The 12,791-nt window shown below is 37.8% G+C and overlaps 1 protein-coding gene across 9 annotated transcripts in view; it reads right to left on the minus strand.

Annotated features, from left to right (window-relative positions):
• The window catches only part of ASB3 (ankyrin repeat and SOCS box containing 3), a 122,342-nt gene that overhangs the window by 57,268 nt on the left and 52,283 nt on the right, over positions 1-12,791 (minus strand). For 8 of the 9 annotated variants that reach the window (XM_073022970.1, XM_073022971.1, XM_073022974.1 and 5 more), the window contains 2 exons: positions 3,719-3,831; positions 2,975-3,110 (listed from right to left, as the gene is read on the minus strand). The exons of the other annotated variant lie outside the window; for it this stretch is intronic. In XM_073022970.1, coding sequence (XP_072879071.1) covers positions 2,975-3,110; positions 3,719-3,831 — 249 coding nt within the window. The remainder of the gene's footprint in view (positions 1-2,974; positions 3,111-3,718; positions 3,832-12,791) is intronic. 9 annotated transcript variants of the gene reach the window in all.

Genomic DNA, 12,791 nt, shown 5'->3' on the forward strand with positions numbered 1-12,791 from the left:
AAATGCACCTTGAATAGACCAAAGTTTTATGTACACAAAAACTACATAGAACACAAATGGTAAATTAAAGAGTCTATAGATCCTTCAGAAATTCCAAATGCTAGAAACTAGAACCTTCATGATTTATATGAGGGAGATGTTTTACCCACTGTCAGTTTCAGAAAGAAGTAAACACTATAACTGAAAAGAAACTAAGTCAAGAAAGAAACCTTAACTTTTTTTTTTAATCAATGCGTTATTTTGAGTGACAATTTCAAAGTATCAGAAAGAATAAGGAACCAATTTCTTTAAAGACTACTGGTGAAAAAGTTGGAAAAATGACAGACAAGTCACTGAAAGGAAAGTAGTGGGGGTTGGAAACATGTATAGTTACATGATAAACATACCTACATACCTTTTCAACTGATTATTTAGAACAATTCAGAGAAAAGAAATAAAAAGAACAAAGCAAAACAAAACAGGAGCTCAGAGCTCCAGGTGACAAGATAACAGAACTGACATGAGGAGAGACATTAAGGTGCAGTTTAATCTATTTAATTAAAAAAAAAAATTTTTTTTTGGGAGACGGAGTCTCACTCTGTCACCCAGGCTGGAGTGCAGTCGCGAGATCTAGGCTCACTGCAACCTCCACCTACTGGGTTTAAGCAATTCTCCTGCCTCAGCCTCCTAAGTAGCTGGGACTACAGGTGCACACCGCTACACCTGGCTAATTTTTTGTGTTTTAATAGAGACAGGGTTTCACCATGTTGCCCAGGCTGGCTGCAAACTCTTGAGCTCAGGCAATCCGCCCGCCTTGGCCTCCCAAAGTGTTGGGATTACAGGCATGAGCCACCGCACCTGGCCTGTTTAAATATTAACTAAACATATATATATATATATACACACACACACACACACACATTTTTTTTTCTTTCTTTTTTTTTTTTTTTGAGACGGAGTCTCACTCTGTCGCCCAGACTGGAGTGCGGTGTTGTGATCTCGGCTCACTACAACCTCCGCCTCATGGGTTCAAGCAATTCTCCTGCCTCAGGCTCCCCAGTAGCAAGGACAGGTGTGTGCCACCATACCTGGCTAATTTTTATATTTTCAATAGAGACAAGGTTTCACCATGTTGGCCAGGATGGTCTCAAGCTCCTGACCTCAGGCAATCTGCCCGCCTCAGCCTCCCAAAGTGCTGGGATTACAGACGTGAGCCACCGTACCTGGCCTAAACACTAATAATTGAAACTTATGGGACTGCAAGTCATAAACTGAATTAGGATAGTCCTCTGGAAAGTATGATGTAGTAGAAGGAAGATCAGAAGTCAGAAGGTCTGGGTCCAAGCCCTGATTCTGCCAGGAAACAAGAGTCTAGATCTTTGAAAAGGCACTTAAACATTCACGGTCTGGACTCTTAATCTAAAACCGATTATGTTTGAAGAGATTATTTTGGGGATTCCTCTTAACTGTAAGATTTATAGACTCATTATTTATAACAGATGCCTTAAATTGGCACTTAATGAATATTTGTTTCTTTTACTTCCTACTCTGACTTAAGTGTTTGAAGGTTTGTAAAAGAAAGCAAAAATAAGAAAATATGTGCCCTGCTGTTTAAATAAACTGTGGATTGCTGGGCAGGCATAGTGGCTCACAGTGTAATCCCAGCATTTTGGGAGGCTGAGGCAGGAAGATCACTTGAGGTTGGGAGATTGAGACCCACTTGGGCAACAAAGCAAGACCCCATGTCTTAAAAAAAAAAAAAAGGTTTTTTAATTAGCTGGGCATGGTGAAATGCACCTGTAGTCGCAGCTATTTGGCAGGCTAAAGCGGGAAAATCACTTGAGGCCAGGAGTTTAAGGTTACAATGAGCTGTGATCATACCACTATACTCCAGCCTGGGTGATGGAGCAAGGCCTGGCCACAATTAATCAATAAACAAGCAAACAAACAAACTTTGTATGATCTATTTGAAGGAAGTTCATAAAAAGCCTAGATTTTCTTTTTTTTTTTTTTTCTTGAGACACAGTCTCGCTCTGTCGCCCACGCTGGAATGCAGTGGTGCAATCTTGGCTCACTGCAACCTCTGCCTCCTAGGTTCAAGCAATTCTAGTGTTTCAGCTTCGCTAGTAGCTGGGATTACAGGTGCATGCCACCATGTCCAGCTAATTTTTGTATTTTCAGTAGAGATGGGGTTTTGCCATGTTGGCCAGGCTGGTCTCAAACTCCTGACCTCAAGAGATCTGCTCACCTTGGCCTCCCAAAGGGCTGGGATTACAGGCATAAGCAACCGTGCCTGGACAAAAAAAGTCCAGGTATTTTTTTTTTTTTTTAATTGCCTAGGCTACCGTGATTCACAGCTTCATCAAGTTAGCACTGTGAAGCACATATCTGGTGTTTGGGAGAGATTTAAAAGCCCCTACATAATAAACATTTCTGGTCACAAAACTGTGACTTAGAGTAAGAATGCCACCTGAACACCAACTTCCCTGGCAATGCTGAATGTGGAAGGGTTGTCAAAGAAAAACCTTTAACAGGGTATGCTACTATTAACATAATAAAGTGTAAACTTGCTTTGAAATAAACCTATTTAAATAATGACAAAATTAACAAAACATACACCTCAAGGCCTTAATACACAAAATAGCCATCTAATAAGGTAATTAAGCCTAAACTAGTCTTACACCCTAGAAAGCTGAAACTGCTCAATTCCCTACAGGAAAGGACAGCCCCGTCATTCAACTTGCCAATAAACCTGCTTCAGTGACAGATCATTATGCTCCTACTCAGATAAATTAGTAGCTGTGCATTGCATTGTTAGTAATAGACACTGAATAACCAGGTTTATAAATCAGCTTTTATTTACTCTTATTTACCACTTACATAAACCATAAATTTCACAACCTGATTTATATTTGAGTCAAGAATTATTCCTCTAGGAAATATAAAGTTTAAAGCTCATGATCTTAACAGTACAAAGGCTAACGGATAATCTTACCAGATGAAATAAGTATGCTCAAGCTTTCTAGCTTGCCATATTGAGCAGCCACAAATAAAGGTGTGATTCCAAAGTCATCCTGGCATTCCTTGTTTGCTCCTTTTTTAAGAAGCAATTTTATGATCTCAGCATTTTCCTAAAGCACAGATTCACATTTTAAATAAGAAAAAAACAAAGAAAATAAAGGTATCTTTTTTCTTATTGTGTTTTTTTTCCTTTTTTATCCTCTCACTAAAGGATAACTTGAAGAAAAAAACAAAAAAGGATACTGCTGTATTGGTTGGAAAGAAATTGGCCAAACAATCAGATTATCCTATACTTCCAGTTAACTCAATAAACGTAAACATGAAACACTGATCTCTAGAAATTATAAACCTTATAGAATCCTGCAAAATTAGCTTGCTAACCCAAGCACTAAGGAGCCATCACAATTTCTAAACACACTATTCTAAATAAAATAACCCATTGCTCTTCATCAATTTATATCCCAAATAACTGACGGTTTCTTAAACATGCCATCAACATTTTTAAAATGTAGATAATCCCTACAGTCCAAAGCTTCTACAGCTACTACAGAAGTTGGTTTATTCAGAATCATCATTAGCATTTAGACTGCCTTTTCTGTACTGCACTAACCATCATAAATCACAGGCAAGTAGAAAGCAAAAACTGCATATGACTGTCATTTTAAGAGGGTAAAACACACAATTTACATGGAAATGAGATAATAAATTCAGAGGTTACCTGAAAAGAAGCCTGGTGCAAGGAGTTCCATCCACACATAGAATGGGATCCATTAACATTTGCTCCATGTTGAAGCAACAGCTTTAACACATCTATCTGTCCATTTTCAACAGCTGCAATACAGCAGTTAGAAAAATTAATGTCAGCAAAAAGGCATGTTTGTAGGACTGGACACTTGGGTGATGTTCTCATCACTTATTCACCTCAGAACCACAATGCTCTCATTATTCCTAAACATTTATCACAATTTGCTTAGTCCAAATCTATTAACATATATCTAAGTCTTTCTGAACACACACAAAATTATTTTCAACAGCATGTTAAAAGACACAGCAGAACTGGAAGCAAGAAGCAAACGTTTATTCTCTCTGGAAATGGAAACAGCCTAGTTCTAGTTTGTTAAAATGAAACTGGGAGGATATAAGACAGACAATTCAGAATCAACAGTACCAGTCTGGAAAAGCAATCTCAAAAGGACTGAAAGGTTTGTTATTACTACATTTGATCACAAATAAAAAGAGTCACTGACAAAATGAAAAAGCAAGTTCTTCATCTTAGTTTTATTTTTTTTGGCACTAATTATGGAGGAATTTAAGCACGACATTAATGAAAAACAGAATGCCAAAATAGAATTATAAAGTGCTTTATAAAATAAGTACAAACACATACACACATCATTAGCAAATTAGGTATATTGTGAATGTTGCTACATGTAAGGCTACTGAGTGACATCTTTAAATTTTAAGTTCAGAAACTTAAAATTGAGAAATAGTAATATTTATAAGAAAGAAGGGTAAGATGTGTATAAGAAGGTCTAGCTAACGTGCTTGGATATGGGAAAGAAGATTTAAGTTGATTTCATATCTTGGCGATTGTGAATGGTGCTGCAATGAACATACATGTGCATGTATCTTTATGGCAGAATGATTTCTATTCCTTTGGGTATATACCTAGTAAGGGGATTGCTGGGTCAAATGGCAGTCGTTTTCAGCTCTCTGAGGAATCACTATACTGCCTTCCACAATGGTTGAATTAATGTACACTCCCATCAACAGTGTACACATGTTCCTTTTTCTCCTCAACCTCGCCAGCACCTGTTATTTTTTTACTTTTTAATACCAGCCATTCTGACTGCTGTGAGATGGTACCTCATTGTGGTTTTGATTCGCAGGAAAAAAGATTTGAAGAATAAGATTTTTTTTTTTTTCATTTCAAACATACAGTTATTCTGTATCTCCTACTATAGTAGGAGGCAGGAAGTGGGAATCAACACTTCTCAGTCACAAAATTAGAAAGGCACATTTGGATAATGAGTCACATTAGAAAATGTTAATATACATGAAACAACGGGAATATAAAAATCCTTAAAAGTGTAAAGCAAGAAATGATAAGTGTGCTCATTACTACTGAAGATGAGTAACACGCCACTGATATTCTACTAGTTTTATATATTGAATTTACACCAAAGCTTATTTCTCCATAAGACTCTCAGAAGTTCTTTAATAAAAAATTATCCACCGGGTGTGGTGGCTCACACCTGTAATCCCAGCACTTTGGGAGGCCAAGGTGGGTGGATCACGAGGTCAGGAGATCAAGACCATCCCGGCTAACACCGTGAAAACCCGTCCCTACTAAAAATACAAAAAATTAGCGGGGTGTGGTGGCAAGCACCTGTATTCCTAGCTACTGGGGAGGCTGAGGCAGGAGAATTGTTTGAACCTGGGAGGTGGAGGTTGCAGTGAGCTGAGATTGCGGCAGTGTACTCCAGCCTGGGTAACAGAGCAAGACTCCATCTCAAAAACAAAAACAAAAACAAAAACAAAAACTGTTACTCTGAAGGGTTTCAGAAATGTAACCAATGGCTGTGATAGTACCACTGAGGTAGGAATCTAACATAACTAAGTTAATATTCAAAAGCATTTACCATAGAGAAAACAGTTTTTCAAGCTAAGCAATTTCTGTATAAACAATCTAAAGTCAATCTAATTTGGGGTGGCTTGCAGGTACCCCATAAATATATACACTGACCTTACCCACAACAGTTTTTTGGGCTTTTTGGGGTTTTTTTTTTTTTTGTCTTTTTTTTGGGATGGAGTCTCGCTCTGTCGCCCAGGCCGGAGTGCAATGGTGCAATCTCAGTTCACTGCAACCTTTGCCTCCCAGGTTCAAGCAATTCTCCCACCTCAGCCTCCTGAGTAGCTGGGATTATAGACACCTGCCATCGTGCTTGGCTAATTTTTGGTATTTTTGTAGAGACGGTGTCTCACCATGTTGGCCAGGGTGGTCTTGAACTCCTGACCTCAGGTGATCCACCTGCCTCGGCCTCCCAAAATGCTGGGATTACAAGCGTGAGCCATCACACTCGGCCCCTACAACAGTTTCTTTTGTTTTATTTTGAGACAGAGTCTCACCCTGTCACCTAGGCTGGAGTGCAGTCACCTAGGCTAGAATGCAGTGGTGCAATCTTGGCTTACTACAACCTCCCTGTCCCGGGTTTCATGCGATTCTCCTGCCTCAGCCTCCCGAGTAGCTGGGATTACAGGCGCGCACCACCATGTCTGGCTAATTTTTTATTTTTAGTAGATACAAGGTTTCACCATGTTGGCCAAGTTGGTCTCGAACTCCTGGCCTCACGTGATCCACCTGCCTCAGCCTCCCAAAGTGCTGGGATTATAGGCATGAGCCACCACATCCAGTCCCACAACAGTTTTTTAAAAATAACTGAAAATTTCAAAAAAAGAAAAATAAAGAAATTACAAATGAAATTACCATATAAAAAAATAAAGTCTGAAAGTAACAGTAATAATTTCGGGTGGAGGTCACAAAAGGAAAAAAATCTGTTTCATATCAAATTCATACATCATTATCAGTGATTGTTAGCAAAAATCATTCTATAGTCAGTCCATGACTTGAAGATTATCAGGTTGTCAGCAGTGATATATGAAGGAGAGTGAAGATAAGTTTATTTTCCAGGAGTTAGGCTGACCTTATAAAAATTCAAGTCAAAAAAAATGTGTATTGATTATTAAATACAATATAGATACAGGAATTTTTTTTTTTTTTTTGAGATGCAGTCTCGCTCTGTCGCCCAGGCTGGAATGCAGTGGCCCAATCTCAGCTCACTGCACGCTCTGCCTCCTGGGTTCACGCCATTCTCCTGCCTCAGCCTCCCAAGCAGCTGGGACTATAGGCGTCCGCCACCATGCCCAGCCGATTTTTTTTTTTTTTTTTGCATTTTTAGTAGAGATGGGGTTTCACCGTGTTAGCCAGGATGCTCTTGATCTCCTGATCTCGTGACCCACCCACCTCAGCCTCCCAAAGTGCTGGGATTACAGGCATGAGCCACCACACCCAGCCAAAATTTTCATTGTTTTAACCTCATGATGCAATAGTATGTTTTCACTTTTAATATCATAAATACATTAAGAAATCTGATATCTGCAACTATTAAAAACATTTCCCAACGACAAAAGTAAAACCTACACATGAGCAGAAAAATATTATTTTCACAGCCCTTGTTAATTATTTCAAAATAAGGCAAATTTAATAGTTATCAGTTGAGAAATCGTGGTTTAGAAAAGTGTATTTAGAGCTCAGATTTACTACCAAAGCCTCCGCTTTGGAAGAGGAGCATTCACTTTGTCTATTAAAATGGAATTATCAAATTGGATGGGCTGAACGGTTTGCTTCCAAAAAGGAGGTCATTACTTTACACATACATACATACACAGACATACTTTCTCAAGCCTACTGAGAAAACCAAATATAAGAGCATGTTTAGAAACTACCTAGCAAATAAAACAGACTTTGCAATCTTTTCTAAGAACAGAGTCAACCACTCAAGTATCTATAAACATTGAGTACCTGTGAATTCCATGGAGATAGTGGGAATACAGATGAAAGGGGAAGGATAGAGAAGGATATCAAAGTATAAAAAGAGTGCTTCTGCCTTGAGAGATATCTAGATGTACAGAAAAATGATACATGTCAGCAACAGCAAATTAACCCTACCCAATTGAAACAATGATGCTAACAGAAATGAACTACACAATGATATTTTACATAATATTCTGTGTAGAAACTTGATTTACTTCTTACTTTTTCCATATCTCATAAGAAGCAGGCTTCCACCTTTTTAGAGTTTCATCTATGTCCTTTCCCTCGATCCCATACCTTCACCACTTCTTTTTTTTTTTAAGATGGATTCTCACTCTGTCATCCAAGCTAGAGTGCAGTGGCACTATTTCGGCTCATAGCAACCTCTGTCTCCCGGGTACGAGCGATTCTCCTGCCTCAGCCTCTCAAGTAGCTGGGACTACTGGCATGTGCCACCAAGCCCAGCTAATTTTTGTATTTTTAGTAGAGATGGGGTTTCTCCATTTTGGCCAGGCTGGTCTTGAACTCCTGACCTCATATAATCTGCCCGCCTTGGCCTCCCACCTTCTTCACTGCCGAGACCAGCTCAATCGGGGAGACCCTAACCCAGCAGCGCTAGAGGAATTAAAGACACACACACAGAAATATAGAGGTGTGGAGTGGGAAATCAGGGGTCTCACAGCCTTCAGAGCTGAGAGCCTTGAACAGAGATTTACTCATGCATTTATTAACAGCAAGCCAGTGATAAGCATTGTTTCTATAGATTATAGATTAACTAAAAGTATTCCTTATGGGAAACAAAGGGATGGGTGGAAATAAAGGGCTGGGTTGGGCTAGTTATCTGCAGCAGGAGTATGTCCTTAAGGCACAGAGGTTTAAGAACGCCTTTAAGCGGTTTTCCACTCCAGGTGGGCCAGGTGTCCCTTGCCCTCACTGAAGTAAACCCACACAACCTTCTAGCGTGGGCATTAGGACCATCACAAACATGTCACAGTGCTGCAGAGATTTTGTTTATGGCCAGTTTGGGGGCCAGTTTATGGCCAGATTTTGGGGGGCCTGCTCCCAACACTCCACTTTGGAGTTTGCTCTTCATATTGTCTCTTCTCCAATTTTCTCTCATTATTCCATCTCTATTGGGCTCTACTGTTCAACCTGCAAACTAATTTTAGGTTTTCCTTTCCCTAAAAATAAAACAAACAAACAAAATATCTTCCAATCTACCGTTTTCTCTCACTTTCTGTTTTTACGACTAAACTTCCCCCAAAGACTACTCTTAATGAGTCTACATTCAATGATCACATTTTCCCACCAATCACTCATTCATTCATTCAACAAATTCTACTTAGTGTCTACTATGTGCCAGGTAATATTCCAGGTACCAGAGACATAGAAGTGAATAAGAGACAAAAATACCTGCCTCCATGGACCTTTTAATCACTTAATCAATAACTATCATGTAAATTCTACTGCCATAATTCATGTGAAGCTCTTCCCAAGAAAATAATCATTAAATTCAATGATTTGAATCAGCCTTGAACCTCCTATTCAGTTCCTACTGTCTCTGGCATTAAATTCCCCATATTTTTCTAATATAAACTTTTTTCTCCATGTTAACAGCACTGTTGTAGTGTTACAACTTTCTGTAACAACTCATTCTTCTTGGTTTACTTTTTCTATCCTACTAGTCCAGAAATGTGATGACTCACCAGGATTCTGTCTTCAAACTCTATTTTTTTTCCTTTACTTCGTACATGTTCTTTTTTTTTTTTTTTTTTTTTTTTTTTTTGAGATGGAGTCTTGTTCTGTTGCCTAGGCTGGAGTGTAGTGGTGTGATCTCGGCTCACTGCAACCTCCACCTCCCAGGTTCAAGCAATTCTCCTGCCTCAGCCTCCCTAGTTGCTGGTACAGACATATGCCTCCATGCCCAGATAAATTTTGTACTTTTAGTAGAGATGGGGTTTCACCATGTCAGCCAGGCTGGTCTCGAACTCCTGACCTCAACCGATCAGCCCGCCTCGGCCTACCAAAGTGCTGGGATTACAGATGTGAGCCACCATGCCCGGCCTATGCATGTTCTCTATTAGTGAATTTGTTCAATTCTGAAACATCACTGAGCAAATTCATCTCTAGGTGAATGATTGCTCCTAACTGAACTTTCCCTCATGGTCCAGAACCAAATTTCCAAGTATCTGCCAAATATTTCCATCCAGACATTCTATTAGCCCCTTAAAATCGACGCGCTTAACACAGAACTGGAGGCATAAATTTAATAAAACATGCAAAACCTCTATACTGAATACTACTGAGAAAAGCAAAGATCTAAAAAAAAAAAAAAAAAAAGTAAAATACACCATGTTCATGGATATAATGATTCACTATTATAAAAATATCAGTTCTCCCCAAATCAATCTAAAGATTCAATGTGAGCCCAATCAAAACACCCAAAGGTGCTACGGGTATTGTCTTAATAGTTGGAAAAAATAAACAAAAACTGATTCATATAGATGGGAATGTAAAGAGCCAAATGAAGCCAAAACAATCATGTAGAATAAAGCAGGAGGACTCATACACCCAGATATCAAAACTAATAAAGCTGGAATAATTAAGGTAGCATGGTATTGGTACAGGATAGAGAAAGAGACTAATAAAACTGAAACTGCAAAAACAGATACCCCCAACAAATGGTCACTTTTATGACAAAGGTGACAATGGTTTGGGGTCCACTGAATATCCATACAGGGAAAAAAATATCTTGATCCCTGTCCCACACAATACACAATAATCAATTTCATATGTATTGGGAATTAAATTCCAGATTGGATCTGGGAACAACAAAGCTTCTAGAAAAAAAAAAAAAGCAGAAAGGAAAAATCTATAAACTGACCTTGGAATAGAAAAATAATTTTTAATCTTTATATTAAAAGCAATAAACATAAAGGTAAATAGTGATAAATTGGACCACGTTAAAACTAAGAACTCCTTAAATCAACAAAAAGATAAATTATTTTTAAAACATGGGAAAATAATTAAAGGTAAAACACTACTGAGGGGCCATGGAACTCCTAAGACTTCTGGCTGAGTCAGAGTGATGAGACCATATTGTTCCAAAAGAATGGAGATCAATCCTAGGTACTTGTGAGAGGAAGGGGAAGGATGTCTCCACGCTTTTGTGTACATATGAAATTGTCCATGACGTTTTAAAAAAGGAAAAAAAAAAAAAAAAAGACTGCCACAAATTTGGAAGGGAATTCCAAAATGAAAATTTCAAAAACACTTTGAGTATCTAAAATATTCCTAATGTGCATATAGTATACCCTGAATTTTTTAAAACACATCAGAATAAAAATCAAACTGAACACTGTCCTATTCACTCAGTAATATTAAAGTCACATTTTGTATATTAATTGAAAAATGACTTAAAACCTAAAGAAACAGGGAGAGAAAGAAGAGACAAGAAATAGACAAATCCATGGCAGAATAATAACACAGTAATTAGGACAGAACCAACCTTCATATACTTTGCACCTCTTATGGTATTTATTACAGCCTATCTTGAATTCTGGTTATTATAATATCCTCAATTAAATTGTAAGCCCATGATATCAGGAACTAAGTCTGATAGTGTAGAAGCCTGATAATCACCTAATCAATGGAGGATAATGAGAAAAATTCAGTTGTGACTTTTACTATCCTATTGATAAGCAAAACTGGTTGGCTAAGCTGGTGTTTCTTTGCTCCTTCACCTTTTTATGTGAGACCTATCTAGGACCACATGTTGGGGTAAAGGAGATAAATATTTCAAAAATAAAACAGGACTATTGTTCGGTTAAGGATGTATGAAGAACTGCACTCATTCTGCTGCTATCCAGAACTGCTCTCGAATATAGAAGACACAAGCTTCATTTGGCTGTTTAAATTTAAATCTGAATTAATTAAAATGGAATAAAAATAAAATGTGAGTCCTTCAATCAAACCAGACAAACTTCAAGTGCTCAAGAGCCCCATGTGGCTAGTGACTATCATAAGGGACAATGTAGATATAGGACAATTCCAAGTTCTATTGGGTAGCACTGGTCTAGAGATTAGAACTGAATTGAATTGAAATTTAACCTAGAATACTAGGCATACCTGTCTTCAAGATACATGTTTAGCATTGGAAACAGACAGCCAGTCGATCAACTGCAGGTCTTGGAGTAAGCGTCAAAGAGAGAAAGAAAATGTGTAATTCTAGAAGCTAGAAAAGTGCTGTGGGTTCCTGGAAAGAAAAAGAAAGCAGATTCATAGTATCTGGTATTAAAATGGTATCAATAGGGACCAGAGACCAAGGAAAAAGATTAAGGATGAAATAAAAGACTCCACTTTGGAAGGCAGAGCTCCAAGTGTCTGAAGTACACAGAGAGATGAGAGAAAGACTTTCCCTTCTTCGATGCAAACAGGTAAGACTCCAAGTGAGACAGTAGAAGAGAAAAGCCAGAACCTCTGAGGGTAGGAACACTGCTTTTCCCACAACAGATCACATAATATAGTATGGAAGAAATCTCTAATTTTAAATGCTTAAGAAAGCAAGAATGGCATGAGAACATTTCCTGCAATAATTTCTAGGCAGACATTTTCTGGTTTTGAAAAAACACCTTTTTCTATTTCCTAAATTAGAGGAAAAATGAAGCAATCTGGGAAAACATATCTTAGGTAACAAAATATTTTTGAAAACAAGAAATTGAGAAACTAGAAGCAGCCTTTGACCCACACAAAACTTTTGACCAAAATCAACTCAGTTGTGTCACGTAACATATTGAATACAGTTAAAAGCAAAGCCCCATGAGAAGATTTCATGAAGGCAAGAACTCAAAATGGGATTCTCATCTAGGAGAAATATGGTAGACCTATACACGCATGTAAGTACTAAATCTAACTAGAAATAGTAAACAATCATCATTGTTTAATACAGTATTCATTAAAGAATAATTTTTTAAGGGACTTTTTAAAAATGTAATTATATTACTGAATGCTCTTTTAGAAAAATGCTTAATGTGACTGTTGAGTTCTATGGAATTACTATAACAATTCTGTACAAATTACAATTATAAACACAATTCTGTACCAAATGAAAATTACAGTGAGGTGAGTTTTATATCTATTAGTTAGAAAATACACTCTTCCATATTTTTGTTTGTTTTGTTTTATTCTTAAGATAGGG

This window comes from Chlorocebus sabaeus, chromosome 14 (genome assembly GCF_047675955.1).
Source record: "Chlorocebus sabaeus isolate Y175 chromosome 14, mChlSab1.0.hap1, whole genome shotgun sequence".
Taxonomy (NCBI): Eukaryota; Metazoa; Chordata; class Mammalia; order Primates; family Cercopithecidae; genus Chlorocebus; species Chlorocebus sabaeus.